The sequence below is a fragment of the Strongylocentrotus purpuratus genome, unplaced genomic scaffold (assembly GCF_000002235.5).
Source record: "Strongylocentrotus purpuratus isolate Spur 01 unplaced genomic scaffold, Spur_5.0 spur5_scaffold_18, whole genome shotgun sequence".
NCBI lineage: Eukaryota > Metazoa > Echinodermata > Echinoidea > Camarodonta > Strongylocentrotidae > Strongylocentrotus > Strongylocentrotus purpuratus.
The window spans coordinates 31,862,937-31,881,792 of NW_022145603.1; the positions used below are offsets into that span (position 1 = coordinate 31,862,937).

An 18,856-nucleotide genomic window follows, 5' to 3' on the forward strand; every position below is an offset into this window, starting at 1 on the left:
CCGAGTCTGAAGTAAAGACTACTTTCTAATCCCATGCTTTATTACCGGGTCTTAATACACCAGTTTACAGTTGTATCAGTGCGCATGAGCAGACAGTTGACCTCGGGTCATTGGCCCCGGAACAGGGCCAAATTGGCCCTGTTCCGGGGCCAATAACCTCTGACCTCTGATATTTATGCGTAAATTAAGATTGCGCCCATGCAAATGATGATATGCGCGCACAACGCAGCGCGCAGGCAGTGATATCATCATAATTTGCATGGGCGCAATCTTTATTTACGCATAAATACATGACCTCTAGGTCATTGGCTTTGTTTAAAATGGCGCACACAACTGTAAACTGGTGTATTTGGAAGATGGAGGGGTCTTAGTTTAAAAGGTTTTTTTTTTTTTTTTTTTTTTTTTGTTTTTTGTTTTTTGTTTTTTTTAACTTTTGAAAAACCGGGTCTGAAGGAAAGACTACGCTCAATACTTATGTTCTTCCACAGGAATAAGATGATGGGGTCTTACTTTTGAAGATTTTTAAAAAGTTTTGAAATAACCGGGTCTGGAAGAAAAACTACGCTCTAAACCCATGCTTTATTACCAGGTGAGTGTTTCACAAAGATCCTAAGTAGAACTTAACACTAAGTTAGACTTAAAAAGTATGGACAGCCATTGGAGCCTTAAAATGAAATATATTCAAAAGCAAAAATTGGAGTATTTTAGACTTTTCATCAATTCCACATCAAGAACATGAAATCTCCCATGATGATAGAAAATATGAATGATTTGAATCAACATTTTATGCCTTCTAAAAAAAAATTACAAAATATTTTCAAGGATGCTAATGGCTTCCCATAAATTTTAAGTCCAACTTAGAGATAAGTTCAACTTAGGATCTTTGTGAACACCCCCCCCAGGTCTTAGTTTGAAAGATGGTGGGGTCTTAGTTTATTTTTTTTTAAATAACCGGGTCTGGAGCAAAGACTGCGCGCTATACCCATGCTTTATTACAGGGTTTTAGTTTTAAATTCGACAAAATATCCCTTCAAATTTATTACATTTGTGGGTAAAGTCATTATTACATTTGTGGGTGATTCAAAATTATTACATTTGTGGGTTAAGTGGTTATTACATTTGTGGGTAAAGTGTTATTACATTTGTGGGTGTTATTACATTTGTGGGCATTATTACATTTGTGGGTGTAACACCCCCCCCCCCCCCCCCCCCCAAAAAAAAAAAAAAAAATCAGGTGGGGGGATGGCCTGTACAATCATCCCCCCAATAATTCACCATCAAAAAAAAAAGAGGAAAATTAATGATGAGAGCCCGATGAGAGTAGTTATTACTCGCAAGATGACCATCAATATACACATTTTGGTAGTGAGTGAGTGAGAGATAATGAGAGACAAAGAAGATACAGGCGCGTAGCAAGGGGAGGGGGGAGATGGGGCGGTCGCCCCCCCCCCCCCCCCCAAAAAAAAAAAAAAAAAAAAAAAAAAAAAAAACGCCGGCCCCCCCCCCCAAAGAGGGAGAGAGAGAGAGACAAAAAAAGAAAGGAAGAGGACGTAGGAAGAAAAATGATTAAGAGTCGAGAATGGTACAACGAATCGTCTTCTTTCTTTAATAATTTAATGAAACGTCACAAAAAAAATGAATTTAGACAAGGATTAAGAGTCGAGAACGGTACAAAGAATCGTCTTCTTTCTTTAATAATTTAACGAAAAGTCAGAGCTTCCGCGCTACCCGCGGGTGGGAGGGGGAGGGAGCTGAATTCAAACAAGAATTAAGAGTCGAGAATGGTACAACGAATCGTCTTCTGTCTTTAATAATTTAATGAAACTTCAAAGCTTCCGCGCATCGCGCGGGACGGGGGGAAACCCCCTCTCTCTGCACCCACCCCCTAGGGAGGTCTGTAAGTGATTCGCGTGCTCAATACCGCCCCCTAAAATAATATCCTTGCTACGCGCTTGAGAGAATAACCCAGATAGCAATCCCATGTGGCACCAACATGGGTCCCATATTCTCTGAAATGTTATCTTTATTGAGGGTGACTTGAAAAAGTTGATAACTTGGAAGGGAGGGGGTGCAACCTGCCACACGCTTCTACCTCTTGGTTGCTTTGATTCATTGCCGAAAATATTTTGGCATCTGTCATCCCCCGCCCCCAACCACGGATACAAATCGACACCGTTGCAATCGCATGATCATAACTCGTCTTTATCTCTAACCATTTATTTTGTGATTATTTTCTATCTTTGTAAAGACAGAATATCTTATTTTAAGCCGTGTTCTTTCTCAACCTAATAATTATCAGCTTTGTTATCTTAGGGACGTTGCGCTTCAAACGGTTTTTTGTTTGTTTACTGATGCACTGTTTCTACTATGTATTATTTATCGATGTAACCCACTGAATTGTATCATCTGTATACAATTTTTACATGGTGAATAAATATAACAAACAGACAAATAATCACTTTAGTTAAAGTCTGATTTTCAGACCCTTGTACCGAATGGTTGTCGTACATTTTTTCCTGTGCAAATATTATATCAGTTTAATTTTGGCCATTACAAGAAGTATGAAATTGATGTTAACAAATGCTCATGTACCTTTACAGCTCATTTAATGTATATTATTAACAAAGAAAAGAAGAAGTCAGTCACTCACTCAATGACATTGAAGTCCAGAAAGTAAACGGGTGGGGGTTTGGGGGTAAGAGCACATTTTTGTTTTGTCACGGAAATTAAAAAATTATGCCGGCCAATATTTCGTTCAGTAAGGGGGGGGGGGGGGGGTTCAACCCTTAACCCTCCCCCTCCCCCCTGCGTACGCACCTGATTGTGATTTATATTTCATCCTGAGCCGAAACCAGCTAGTCGCAGCGATATTTACTCACATAATTTTTCATTAAGCTTACCCATTTCATCGCACAAGTTTTTGTTACTCACTTTCCCATGATACATCAACATAATGTTCACTGTTGCTCATGAATTTGTATTTTTTTTTTGTTACGATTTAACGTATATTAAAATGAGACATTGCGCATTGCTGTCATATCTATGGTGTATACAACCATAATAACAACTGAAAATATTTTACTTTCTATATTAGGATGGATGTACCATTCACAATAATGCGAAATATCTAATCATCGGAAAAAATGACTGTTAGTGATTTTTTTAATTTTCAACCTTAGAATCTTACCTAAAATCTGCCTCCAAAATGTCCATACTTTTTATTTACAATTTGTTTGGCATATTTTCCCCTGCATTTATCGATGTAGGCTACAGCCCATGACATCAGCATTTGTTGTAACTTCCTGTGTGCATTTCTTTGTCTCGTCGGTCTTACGGGTTGTCGGTGTCATTTGCTGTGGGCCTCGTGGACCTGTTGAACTTTTTTCATTTCTATATTTTATTAGGTCTCGATCTGATCTAGTGGAAAGTTGCGGTTTGTGAACCTTTTGTCAATATTGATCTCGTGAAGCTTTTGTCATTGTCGGTTCCCTGGGCTGTCGGTGTCTAGGCTGATACTCTAGTGGACCGTCAATGAAGTATTTCTTTTGTTAATGTCGGTCTCGTTGGCTCTTGGACTAGTAGGATGACCTGAAATGACCGAGGTGATCCTGCGCACATCCGCTGCACCGACATCAGCTTTGGTGAAGTGTCGAGTGGGGGGGGGGGGGTTCTAAATAAGTTACATTACATAGATAAGGGAATAAAATGAACAAAGTCTTTTTGAAACATAATTTTAGATATGTTGGCTTTCAAACAAAACTTTACTCTCTTCATGGATGAACGTATTCACCCCCCTCCTTCCCCAGTTCTCAACCGGGTCACCTTGATACAAATTACATTCAAATAATTTACATCGAAATTGCTGCTGCATGCCTGTCAACATTGAGTCTAAACATTTGAGCTACCCCTCATATACTCGAGCGCACGAACACCTTAGCTAATCTACGCCTGTACAAGTCAAAAGTTTGAGTACATTTTGGATTATATTGCACTATTAATTTATCAAGTCATTTTTTCAGTTTTTTGTTTACTTTTTTTTCTAATAATAGTGCCTAACATAAAAAGAATGACAAAATACGTTGCTGGTAACAGTAATGACCCGGTCCCATCAGACGTTTTAGAGAAACTTATAGCTAGCGTATGAAACATCATGAAATAACTATAATACTATAAAATTAATAGTAGTCACTGTCAAAACGTTGCCCTGCTTGTATATTAGAGTTACACAAGATGTTGAGTTAAGATCAACCCTCATCGCTCTACGGCTTGCTCCCATGCATGAACTAAGATCCTCAATTTTGAAACCAAACACCAAACATGTCTATTGTGTCACCTTTTAGGAGCAAATAATGGAATAATGGAAAAACCAAGCAAGCATGGCTACTTCAAAATATATTGAACTAAGTGGTTACAAAAGGTGCTTGTTGTCAAGCGCAAAGCATGCAATGGTAAATAGCAGCGGGGATCAGGGATTTTCCAAATGGGAGGGGGGGGGGGGGCGCAAACATGCGAGCATTTCAAGGTGGGGTCAAGGGGCAGAGCTCTCAGACGCTTTCGAGTTGTTGCAGTTTAAAAACGTCCAATATTTTGTGTTTGTTTCAATAGTTTGATTTTATTGATTCCACACAATACAAATCAATCTTAGAAATAAAATACAGTTCTTTTTCCTCGACATGAATTCAAAACATTTTCATCACATAGATTGTACGATTGATGAAAACATCAGTTGAAATCAGTTGTAACATAATACAAATAAGCCCATCCAAACAAACACACTACTACCCCCCACCATGCGACACACACACACACACACACACACACACCACCCGACCACGTCTTCCACCACACACTGTTCCTAGCCACCTCGGGATACCCCAAATTGGAGAGACATACACACAGAAACAATCGAAGATAGCCCTCTTGAGCAATCAAAACACACACTCTCTTGTAAGGACAAATGTTACATACGAAAGGGTTGTCTTGGGAACCACCTCTATCTTTATGAGTGGGGTCCAGGCATGGGCGTCAATCCTTACGTAATACCTATTTTTCAGGGGGGGTGAATGAATAGATCATCCCCCTGAACAATAGGTATCAATTACAGATCTACGCCCATGGGTCCAGGGGACAAAGCCCCCAGACGCTTTCAATTTTTAGCAATTCACACCCTCAGAGACTGCCGTCTTCAGTGACAGGAAGTCGAGTTGCGAGTGAAGGCAAACATCACTCAACTGTTATCGGGAGATTGAAAACAGTATTTTCTGAACAGCAATTATCCAAGGTATATTGGTTTAGTCATGCCCAGAATGCTGTTTTTCTGTAATGTATGGAGAGGGAAAAATAATACAAACTATGACATTTTTAATCAACTTCACAAGAGGGCGACATGTTAATTTGATGACGAAATTGACATTGGAAAGTTCGTGCGATGCTCTTTTTAAACAATAAGCTAGGCCGATTTAATATTCTCTTTTAGAAAATAGCTTGTTGTTGCAAAGTTGTTCATAACATTGTTCCAACTATACTTCTAAACATAATAGCACAAAGTTCAAAGTTTATTCACTCGATATAAATAAATATAAATAATGACAATGTATATCATTCATACCCCCAAAACCGATGTAGTTCAAAACAAAGCATATGCAATGTATAAATCAAATCGATTTCAGAGTAGGAAAATAAAAAAAAGATAGAGAACAAGTCGTGTGATGACCAGTCCTAAAGATTGAAAATGTTAGTTGTGCCGGCCTTAGTAAGAAGAAGGATGAGCCAAAAGGAGGAGAAGAAGAGGAATAAAGTCCTCTTGACTCTATAAATATAATAAATTCCTGTAGCTGAAACAAGATGATTATCAGACTAAAAATATACCACACCATCTTGTTATCAGAAAGCTTCAAGATGGAACTATCTAGAATACAAATCCTAGACTTAAAATCAAATTATTCTCATTCAAATCTCTTCTACATAGAGTCGCAAAATTCGTTATTTCATTCCTATCTGACTATATGTTTAAGATTAGACCTAATTGAAGATGACACGCAATACCCCCTACCCTCCTTCTTTATTATTTTCTTTCTCTTTAACCTTCTCCCCGCTTGACGTTGTGTGACCAAAACATGGAAAATGCTTTAAATTTCTGACATATTTGCTTTTGACATGTTTACCTTTGTCATATTTATCTGTGACATGTTTAATTGTGACATTTTTACATGTAACATTTTTACCTCTGAAGACAGCCGAATTTACGTAGCTCAAGCGTTTCCCATGTGTCATGGTAACGTGGACATATGTTGCAATAAGCTATATTTCTCGTATCTATAATGATTTGTTTTTCATATGACGTACTTAAACCTTTGTCGACAAACCTCCTTTGTAATTTCGGGCCTTAGCGTTCTAGCGTCCGTTCCCATGTATTAACTTAGGCCCTCAATCTTGCAACCTAGCACCAAACATGTCTTTTTCCCAACTTCCAGGAGAAAATAATGGAATAAGTGAAAACATCCAAGCGAGCATAGCTATTTAAAAGTAATATTGAAATAAGTGGTTACAAAAAGGGTTTGTTTGCTAAGCGTAAAACATGGAATGGTAAATAGCAGCAGCGGATTCGGGATTTTTCCAAACGGGGGTGGGGAGAAGCCACACTATGCGCAAACGCGCGAGCATTTTCAAATCCCCCAGAATCTATCAAGTTTTAGCAATTCAGAACCTTAAAGATAGCCGTCTCGAGCGATAAATAATCTAGTTGCGAATGAAGTCAAACATAACTCAGGTGTTATAAGGAGACTGATATTTTCTTTCTTTCAATTATCCTAGGTATACTGGGCTAGTCATGCCCCACATGCTGTTTTTCTGTAATGAATGGACAGGGAGAAATGATACAAACTATGATATTCTGAATCTAACTCCACAAGAGGGCGGCGTGTTACTTTAATGACAAAATTAACATAGGGGACTCCGTCTGATGCTATCATTAATTTATGTTTTTGTTCTTATTGTCGTCTCCCTTGGGTCACTACCCAAAATATAGGCCTCTTATAGATTATATTTATTATGATAGGTCCTCTTAAAGGAAAAAAAAACATCCACAGTAATACATTTTGAGAGATGAATCTAAATAAAAAATGTTGGTGTTTTGAAATAAATGAGAAACTTGTCTGGCACTGCATTACAGAGACATTACCGATTCAGAAGATTTAAAGTTCAGATACGTATACTGATTACAACTTTCCAAAAGTCAAAATCTTTGTTATTTTTTGTCCGATTTTATTCCAATTTTTACTAGTCTGCTTCCCTGATTTTTCTGCTTTTTTTTTTTTTTTTTTTTTTAAGTTCTGTGCTTTGAAGGTTGGATTTCTATGTATGGACAATACAGTAAGGAAACCCCCTTGCGCTTAAATTTACTTGAATGACGATACTAATGTCAGATTGACATGATAATTATAAACCTTTTGAACCCCACTGTGAGATTAAATTTGCTTTCTCTTTGTAAATTGCCTAACCATTGACCATTGATTACCATTACCTTTCATGTCTGTACCTTTCTTATCGCACTTTGTATAAATGTATCATGTACATGTATGTATTTCATCTTTTGCACAAGCTGCGCCTTGAGCATTTGACTGTCAAGTGGATTTGGCGCCTTATAAATCATATGTATTATTATTATTATTATTAAATGTGGGATTTTACCGCTCCGCTAAAGTAATACCCATTGTAAGCAATTTAGGCATTACCTGCTATTGATGGAAGAGAAGAAAAATTCGAATGAAATGAAGTCAATTGTCTTGCTTATAGTCTGAACTTCAACCTAGGAGAGCTTTTGTGGACGAATTGAAAAGCATGTAAAGAAAAATATTTTCATCGTTATGCATGAACACTAGAAAGACATCAGTGACGTATCCAGGAGCCGGGGTGCTTTCAAATGATATATTTATCACAGCCATTCATAACGCGCTTTACTGAGCACCATTGTATTGAAAATGGCATGTACAGATCTATTTGAGCCATATTTTTGGGGAAACAACTGAAAATGTTATGATTACATGAAAGCATGACTTGAATAAAACGAATAATGATCATTTGTTTCCACACCATAATCAAACCTTGACTTCCATAAAATTATGTAAATAATTATGAACGCTTTAGGATAACTGTTACGGAAATTGTCTCACTGCTTTCGTAGATACATGTAAACACCCAGTCTCTCTCAATTTTTGCTCCCTAATTTTGTTCGAGGCTCTAGTCTCCCTCGAACATCAACCACACACGACGATGGGTGATTCTAACTGGTAAAGGAAGAGATGAGTCGATGGATTTGAGTTCTATTCATTAACTTTTATTTAAGGAAGAAAGGTAGCTCAAGTTAATCATGTTACAGCTAATCGTGCTCTTTAGCCCTTGGCTTAAATTAGACAACAAAAAACAATAATGTATCTATAAAAACCAGGAAGCTTACAGATGACAATCTTAACAGATTTTAGGTCAACTGCGTATCGGACAATACAAAGTTAACACAAATAAAATCACCTCTCAGGATCTTGGATATACCAGCGCTTCGACAGAAAATGTAGCAATGTTTTGATTACGTCACAAAAGACACAAATCGTGCGTGATTATTCTTATTAAACGCACACTATTTTAGAACAGTCTTATCACAAGGGAATACTTTTACTATGCTTTTCTTTAGAATATGATAATTTGTTTTTACAACGTATCGAATCTTGACTTCCATGACATGATCTATTTAATTATGTTCGCTTTTAGGAATGCTTACATTACGATGTGTAGCATTTTGGATTGGATATGAATAAGAATTTACACCTTGAATTCCCCAAGTATATGTAGAGAACTAACACACCATATGTTAGCACTAGACTGATAAGTAGAAAGATACAGATACTTGTTTAAATTATATATAATGTCAACACTTGAAGAAAAACATAGAATACTCTTAAAACACGCTTTAAAAAACCCCGAAATAACAATTATGAGTAATTGCTATCGCCCTTTCCCGTTTGCAACAAACTATGTACAATTCGAAAAAAAAGATACACTGATTTGACAGTGAAAATAACTGACTGATGATCATTTGTTTTACACTGTATAAAAGTTTAAAAATCAAGTAGGTATAGCATTGCTCAATTTGACATGTCGGATATACACAGACCATGAACATTACTCGTTTGTAAATAAATTGTTAATTAGATGTATAATACCCTTTTCACATCTACCAAATATTGCTTAACCCCGGGAAATAGGTGGGGCTAAGGGGGCTCTTAGCCCCACCAATTCCTTCCTTAGCCCCACCAATTACCCGGGGTAATTTTAGCCGGCTTTCTGTTCACATTACGTTTTGCCAAAGTGGGCTAACCCCACAAATAGTACGGGACTATCTGGCCCTGCAAAATAGCAGGGTTAGCCGGGCAATTGCGGGGTTAGCCGGGCAATTGTGGTGCTAAGCTGCGTAGTGTGAATCCGAACCGGGCTAAGGAGAAGCGGGGCTAAGCAACAGCCAATCACAGACAGCGTGGTCGTGTGGTCGTGAATTTGCATTTATCGCGCGCTATGCATGCAGTTCACGTTACGCATGCATGCAGTTCACGTTACGCATGCGCGGTAGCAAAAGCATTAATATTCATGAGCTATCGAATAGTCCGGGGCTAAGGCGAACGTAGTGTGAATCGCGTGAAATTTCTTAACCCCGGCTAAGTACATAGTCCGGGGTTAAGAAAATAGATGTGAACAGCAAAAAAAATAGTATGGGGTTAAGGATAGTATGGGGTTAAGGATAGTCCGGGGTTAAGAAAAATAGATGTGAAAAGGGTATAAGTATTACAAGCACTTGTATAATTATCTTCAATTTAAACGATTAAATGAAAGATACCGAAAAATGAAATCATGTTTTAAAGGCAAAACATATGTTATAGGTTTGATAAAAAATGACATTTTCCTTCTCCGCGATTCTAGTACAGTCTATGTACACTTCTGTAGAAAGAAAGAAAATTAACAATAATTTACAAATAAGGCACTGTATTCAAGGAAATGATTCTTTGTTTACAACGTTGCTAGGTAGGCCCCTCTATGTCATTAGGGAATCTACACGCATTACTAACGTGATATAAATAAGAATAGTATGGATCCCAAATGAATCCAACCATTGTTGCTTATGTTCAACTGTCTATGTGATTGTATTGATCAAGGTGTCAAAATAAAGAAAAGATGACAGATTGCAATGTGTGCATAACCGACTCCATCTATAATTATGTTATGATTGCATCAATATTTTATACGATAGCAACTACTTATATTATTAATATTAACCTAAGGCCATTACAATAGCCTTGTGCGTCACCTATTGCAATGTGTGAACATGACAATGACGTATTAAGTAAGCTCAACATTATTGCCATGGGACATACACTGGGGTATTGGAATTGCATTTGAGTCGAAATTTCTAAAATATAGTTGCGGTCGTGTTATTTATAGGATTGAATCTGTGTTTCCTTGTTTGGATTCACGCTGTACATCATGTGACTAGTTATACATAGACAAATACATAATGAAATTTTGACATGAAATAAACACAACTCCGGTTTATCATAACATTAATTTGTACACAAATATATGCCCACATGAAAAGAAACTATATACAGTGTAATAACTGAAGTGAAAGCGTAAACAAAAGAGGAAATAATCTTTAAAACTGAAATAATAACCTTTAGAACCAAATGATAATGTCACTGAAACTAACATCATTATCTCCCTTTTACACCATTTTAAAATAGTCTACATTGACTATGTATAATTCAGTCACAAGATAAGACATTTACAATGTTACTATGGTACTATGTTAATAAGGCACTGTATTGATCATTTGCTTTCACAGTCAAATATATTTTGATTTCTAAATATGTCTACATATAAACCCTAGGCCCCTATTGACAGTTGTAAATATTCCGCAATGCTCACTAGGCGTGTTTATACAATGTAGATAATCAAAATAGAACACTCCTTTTAAATTTAAGTTTACATTCTGATTAAATATTATTCCTCCTTTCTCAAATCAATATTTTCTATGTACAATTCAGTCACAAGAAAATTACATATACAATACTTTGTGAACGATACTTAAAACAAAGAGAATATACCTCTATTTTCACACCATAATAATACACATGTGTATTCTGAACACGAATGGTATGTACAGATTAGGAAGGTATGACATCAAAGCAAATTAATATTAAGAATTCGCATACATAACGTGTATAAGATACATGTATAATGGCAATCAATATTGAATATGAGATAATGTCTGTATACTAGACAAAAACAAGTTCACAACTACTTTTGACAAATCAATTTCTTTGTTTGTTTGTTTAAAAGAAATATATGCGATCAATAATGTAATGAAAAATAATCGAATATTACATCAAAAATACGTTTCCAAATATAAACAAATTCATTTTAAACACAAAAAGAAAAAACACATATGTGAAATTATAATTTTACAATCAACAGTATCTGTGAAACAGCAGACCGCCAACTTCAGAGAATTTCAATATCCTCGTCCATCACTTCTAGAAATACGCGATCTGAACATGATTTCTAGTAGTTGCGATCGTGTAACCACTATGTCAAGTTCATTCATAATTAAATGAAATAAAGCAGTCAATAATATTGATTTTACTTTTGGGCAAAAAAAAAAAAAAAAAAAAAAAAAAATCAAATTTCAATATTATTAGAACCGTACATTCAATTCCCTTATGTGTGCTTGTTCACTCTTCCTTCAGACATTTAAATGCTAATTTAATTGGAGGAGCTCGCACCTTTGAATGTTTTTTTAAACAGATATATGGCGCCATACAAATGCTGTTCATCATCATCCCACTGAACTACACCATGACGACCATTGCGTTGTGTAACGCAAAGTAAAAGGGAGACAGATAGAAAGAGAGAGAGAGAGAGGCTGACTTTCTTGAACTTCCATCTGATTTTGTGTCACTGTTTTAGTGATAGGTATTGCTGTATTGATGTTACTCTGCTCGACAGGGGTGTGGCCACGGTTAAGTCTTCCATCCTTCTTCTTCTAAGACCTCCGCTGTATAATTGAAATTTAAGCTATATAAAAGCTATCTAATAAAATAAGAACACTGTAGCTACATCTCGAAAATGTAAAAAACAATATGTGATACAGATTTTGGAAGGAAAACATTTTTGTATTTGCACAAGCCACTGGATGACGCAATGTTTCAAATCCTACAAATGCACACGGAGATAAAGCAAATCAAAATTAAGATGGAACAGTTCGTCAACAAGCCTATGCAAAACAAATAATATTTGATGTTCAGCGGAAATTATACAGATTTCCTGAATTCTTTTTCACTCATTTTGTTATTCACACAGATTTATATGTATTCAGTATTAATTGTAAAACATTACATCAGATAATGATTACTTGATATTCTTAGATTGACCTCCAATAAATAGTAAAAACTAACTTTGCTTCGCCTAAAGTACAAGAAAAAAGGGACAGAATAACAAATAGACTTACCTCTCCTAAATAGGGTCGAAGTGAGTCATAACTTGGTTCAGTATCAAGTTTATTTACCCTATCTGTAATTTCTGATAACAAAACAAGAACAACAAATGTGTGAATGGTTAGATAAAGTACATAAAATAAAGCACATACATTTTAGTCTAGACCTAATCAAGACCTTATCAGGAGACATGTTTAATATTACGTCATACCCTTTAATTGAGAGCAAATGGGCAATTCAAGCTTAACTGTAATGGAAGTATTTTGTATGATCAGGACAACTGCCCCTGGTAAACACACCCATAGGACAACCGATAGCCTTTTAAACGTCTCTTCTGAGGGTATGATAGCCCTTGGGATATTTACAACATGGAAATGACCTCCTAGAACAATTATCCTCAAGATAAATTACCCCCAGATAACAACCATCTTAGATAAGTTAACCGAATCAGCCTCAGACAACTATCTATAGGTTGGCAATTGATTTAGAAGCTCTTATCTGAGATTTAAATGGTCATATCAACTTTTCTTCTATCTCACAGTCAATATTCCTCCCTCTAATAAGAAATGACAGAATTCTTTACTGCTTTAAAAACAGATATTAACAAAATCCCCTTCTGTCATTTCCTCTTAAGATTGTTAAATAATAATACATTTCATTAGACAATAAAAACGACAAATCACTGTATCATATTCCAGTCATGGCAATGTCGAATTCAAAATAATTTTAAGATAAAGACTGTGATATATCATATAAATGCAGGGTATTTTACTGACATCGCTACCACTACGTATTTTCAATTGCGCAATATTTCGGTGACGGCGTACGCGTACGCGTAGAACGATTTCCGGCCATGTACCCAATCATCATATTGTGATGCATTGTAGGACATGGCAATCGACGCACCGGGATTTTGTGAGCAGCAGATGGCAGTAAACGTACATATGAAGTAGTATCAGTAGAATACACTGCCTTTAAGGTCGATCAAGTATATACAAACCTTTGAAATCTGGACGATCACTTGCTACAAAGCTCCATGAATCTGTCATAACTTTGATCAGAGCTTCAGGAGTGTTTTTAGGAACTGGTTCCAGACAGGGAGTTTGGTTGGTTAATTTAAAGACCCTTATCATGGCAGATTCTCTGTCTGATATACAAACAAATTATAGAACATAATACAGGGAAATTAATTGAATTAGCCATACAAATGAATGAGTAATACTTACAGTCAAATGTTAGTGCAATCAAACAAATATCTATGAGCATTAGCAAATATTGAGGCTAAAGTCTCTGTATAACATCATTTTGTATTCATAAGCTGATTTATAATCAAGTTAAATAGAATGTTGAGTTCTGGGAAGAGGTTAAATAGTCCAGGCTAGGCCCCATAGGAAAGGACCCGAACCTTGCTTTTTTATATACTATGTTTTTTGATGGTTTCTTGTCAATTCGAGGGTGCTGATTCCAAATCCGATGAGTGCCAGACGCGTAACCTTGAGCATTTCTCGTAAACGGCGAAAATTCAAAATGGCCGCCAAAATGGCCGCCAAATCATGAAAACACTTATTCTTTGGCCATTTAACAGGTTATTTTATGTTTTCTTGTCAATTTGAGGGTGCTGAATCCAAATCCGATGAGTGCCAGACGTGTAACCTTGAGCATTTCTCGTAAACGGCGAAAATTCAGAATGGCCGCCAAAATGGCCGCCAAATCATGAAAAGGCTTATTTTTTGCAAATGTTTGGCCATTTAACAGGTTATTTTATGTTTTCTTGTCAATTTGAGGGTGCTGAATCCAAATCCTATGAGTGCCAGACGCGAAACTTTGAGCATTTCTCCTAAACGGCGAAAATTCAAAATGGCCGCCAAAATGGCCGCCAAATCATGAAAAGGCTTATTCTTTGCAAATGTTTGGCCGTTTAACAGGTTATTTTATGTTTTCTTGTCAATTTGAGGGTGCTGAATCCAAATCCGATGAGTGCCAGACGCGAAACTTTGAGCATTTCTCCTAAACGGCGAAAATTCAAAATGTGAATCTCACTACACCACCTATATATTATTACGCAGTTTTTTAATTCTTATCATCATAGTGTACAAATTGTTCACCGTAAGCTCATATAGCTGCAAACAAATAAACTTTCCTTTCTTAGGTTGATTTTCTCCTGTCCAATTATATGATGGAAATGGCCGAAAAACCCAACATGTGCAATGATGTATGCCAACTGTATACCAAGTGTGTGCTTTATCTAGATGTTACTCACATAAGTTTAGATGCAATGCTATTGATTCCCAATGTTAGTCTTAATATGGGTAGCTTTACCATTGTGAGCAACTGAGCATCGGATGGTTTATTATTCAAGGGTCAACAATTTTGATTTAGCTAAAGACAGAAATCCAGTGCTTCAACTACAGTATACTGGAATACGCGAGTGATAATAACAGCAAATTGTATCTATCCGCGTGGTCCAATAAGTTGTGCTGCTCTAACACCTGCATTTTCGCAGTGGATACCGTTACAGTGAACTCAACAGGCTAGCTAGAAAACAACAAAGTATACGTTGTGCACTGGGAAGGTTATATATGAATAAAATAATAAAAACATGAATATATGATACAGATATTCATTGTAAACCATATCCAGCCACACACAACGTCACTTGATAATAGGCACGCTGGTAATCTGGCCGAAAAGCGGCCATAGTTGGTGGAAGACTCATCAATTTGAAAGGGGCTATAGGCGCTTGCCACCAGCCTTCCTTGCGAAAATGATCCTTCGCATTGTGTCAAGAGAATCATTTGGTTCTTCTCCTTACATGGATGCCCCGTATGTCAAGCAGGATTATATTACTTCATTGAGAAGGGTTTCAGTATTCCCAAGGGGTATAAAGAATCAGGATAGCTATGGCTCCAAATTCTTCAGTACAGAAGCCTTTCCTACTCTGTATTAAACAGGAAACGGTGTCACTTATACCTAATGTATGGGCTCAAAGTAGATAGGGCATGATTTTCTTGTGTTTCTTGATAACCTCATTGATATCTATGACTGCTCGAGTGTGAGATGTTGATTCCATTACCACCTTTGTTGTGTGTGGTATGCCATTAGTTTGAACATGTAGATGGTGTGCCAGAATGAACAGAAAATCTGTATCATCGCACACAACTTTGATAGGTGAGTGACCATTCTCAGCCTCCTTTATCAGGTGGTAGGCCATTATTACATCTGCTTCTTCTTCAAGTGCCCAAACAACAATAATTATTGGATGCGGATCGGGTCCAGTTTCGATCAGTCGTTTGCCCTCTTGTGCTAATTGCATGGAACATAACTGATCTACGATCACCTTGATGACTTAATTGTTGCTTGTTTGCAGAAACATTTAGGATGACGTTCTATTTTGGCAGAGGATACTCACTCTTCAGCTATTTTACACGGCTGCAACCTTTTGCACGTGCTGTTCGTAAAAAACAGACTTGATGCTAAACTCATACTATCTGTCTAAAACCACATGAATAACTGGTCATCTGTATGCATATTTCATGAATGTTACTACAGCAACATCTACAAAAGTACACACCTTTGCAGGAGAAGCAGGACACGGAACAATCCAAAAGAAGAGCACATCCATCAAGCCTGATATAACATCCGGCACCTGTGCATTTTGTTGACTACCTCAATTTGCTCCTTGAATTCAAGGCAGACTTACTTGTGGAACGTGCATCACCATTCTTGTCGAACAGTGCGGGTGGATAGGGAGCCAATTCATAATAGAAGAAGGTTTTGGTTAAAATTGCTTCCCTTGATGTAGCCATGATCTTGATTACCCGGGCGTAGATCATCCCTGTATTGGCAACTGTAGATACCTCACCTCTTGACGACATATATCAGAAGCCTTTGCCATTCCTTTGACTTTCTTCTTAATTGTGCCATGGAACCCCTTCTGCAACTTTCTTTCGTTCTCGTTCATCTGATCAGATCCAATCTTGATTGGATCATCGGCATTTACTGCTGAATCATCCACAACCTTTCCAGTGTAGATGTTCACCAGGCTTGAAGGAGGGTGCTTCTCACTGTTAAATGCATCTAAACAAGTCGATAGCGCCTCACGAATTCTCTTTCTGTCAGCCACATCTGACTTGATTCTGTTGAGACGTACATGTACTCTCTCCTTACGGTGACAAGTGACAACTTTCTGATCTTCCCCTTCTTGCATGGCTTCCAAGTCATTCTTCAGTTGTCCAAAGAGGCTGAGAGACAAAACCCAGAGAGCAAGGGTAGAGTCATTCAAAGTGGAAGGTCCCTTTCCATAGCGCATGTACGCCGTTTCAATGTACATATCGGACCAGATGGTGCATAACAAGTCATGTTCTCTATCTGAGAACTGCTTGAGTAATGCTGGTGGCAGCTAGACTTTGCATGGAAAGGAGATAATACAGCTCATAGCGTGCAAAATTTGTATGCCCTGAAGCGAAGAAATAGAGCAATATTTCCTTGACAGTTTGCAGATGGAGAGACCAGTCACCCTCCCTTCCAGCTCTAACAAAATCCCTACAGATGATCATGGGTGTTACAAGACAGTTCATCCACAATTGAGTAGTTTGACTGCCTTGACTGCTGGCTATTTCAAACAACTCGTCGAAGTTAGTGAAGTGGTGGTCTTCCAGTACTTATCTCAATATTTCCTCAATGACAAATCGAAGCACCCTGAAATTCTGTGGGAATCTCTTCCCATCAGACAGAAGTTTTTGAACTCTAGCAAAGCGGCCAAATTGAATTTTCGCATTTTGTGAAAAATGCTCAAGGTTTCGCGTCTGGCACTCATCGGATTTGGATTCAGCACCCTCATATTGACAAGAAAACATAAAATAACCTGTTAAATGGCCAAACATTTGCAAAGAATAAGCCTTTTCATGATTTGGCGGCCATTTTGGCGGTCATTTTGAATTTCGCCGTTTAGGAGAAATGCTCAAGGTTTCTCGTCTGGCACTCATCGGATATGGATTCAGCACCCTCATATTGACAAGAAAACATAAAATAACCTGTTAAAAGGCCAAACATTCGCAAAGAATAAGCTTTTTCATGATTTGGCGGCCATTTTGGCGGCCATTTTGAATTTTCGCCGTTTACGAGAAATGCATAAGGTTTCGCGTCTGGCACTCATCGGATTTGGATTCAGCACCCTCAAATTGACAAGAAAACATAAAATAACCTGTTAAATGGCCAAACATTTGCAAAGAATAAGCCTTTTCATGATTTGGCGGCCATTTTGGCGGCCATTTTGAATTTTCGCCATTTACGAGAAATGCATGAGGTTTCGCATCTGGCACTCATCGGATTTGGATTCAGCACCCTCAAATTGACAAGAAAACATAAAATAACCTGTTAAATGGCCAAAGAATAAGCCTTTTCATAATTTGGCGGCCATTTTGGCGGCCATTTTGAATTTTCGCCGTTTAGGAGAAATGCTCAAGGTTTCGCGTCTGGCACTCATCAGATTTGGAATCAGCACCCTCGAATTGACAAGAAACCATCAAAAAACATTGTATATATAACAAAACAAGGTTCCTTGCTCTCTAGCCTGGACTAAAAATAATTTGTGAGCGTTATCATTTTTATTATGAAAGTGTGGAAGAAAATCAGACAAGAAATGTTCCCTGAAAAGCATGGATCTTCAAATGCCTTCATATTCTAAATATGTCATGTAACATCGTAAAAATCCGGGTAGGATTTTTACGCCACGTGTTCGTGTAGTCCCATATACATCTTTCTGTGTACAGTGTTTGTAACTTTACCAAGACTTGGCCAAATTTCTTACAATTTTGATGATTCCGAAACCTTGCAATACACACAAATTCTTATATGCTAGATGATCAACCTTTTCTGGTCGATTCCACACCGTTTCTTTTACAATGCAATCGCATGCCCAGAACTCAACTTCATCTTTAAATACAAATGCACGCCAATTTAAGCATAATAGATGGCTCAGTGGTAGAACAGTTATCTCATAACTATATAGAAGGACCCAGGTTCTAAACCATGTGAATTCACTTGACTAGTGCTCTTTGGTAAGACATTACACGACATTACCATGACATTCAGAGAGGATTAAAAGTCAACGAGTTGCGCTTTTTGTATCAGTCAGGTAAACAAAGAAACTTCCAAATCTAAGTAATGCTATACAGTAGGCTTGCGGGTGCAACATATGAAAGAGGGGGAGGACTGAGGAGTCTTGAATAAGTAATGCTATCAAAACAGGAAGCGAAAACTCACCAGAGTATGGGTGAATACCTGTCAGAAGTTCATAGAGAGTCATCGCAAAGCTGTGG

The 18,856-nt window shown here is 37.4% G+C and overlaps 1 protein-coding gene across 1 annotated transcript in view; it reads right to left on the bottom strand.

Moving 5' to 3' along the window:
- The window catches only part of LOC105445492 (ankyrin repeat and protein kinase domain-containing protein 1-like), a 31,810-nt gene that overhangs the window by 5,849 nt on the left and 7,105 nt on the right, over positions 1 to 18,856 (bottom strand). The window contains exons 3-5 of the mRNA XM_030988937.1: positions 18,801 to 18,850; positions 13,537 to 13,683; positions 12,551 to 12,621 (exon numbers count right to left, since the gene is read on the bottom strand). Coding sequence (XP_030844797.1) covers positions 12,551 to 12,621; positions 13,537 to 13,683; positions 18,801 to 18,850 — 268 coding nt within the window. The remainder of the gene's footprint in view (positions 1 to 12,550; positions 12,622 to 13,536; positions 13,684 to 18,800; positions 18,851 to 18,856) is intronic.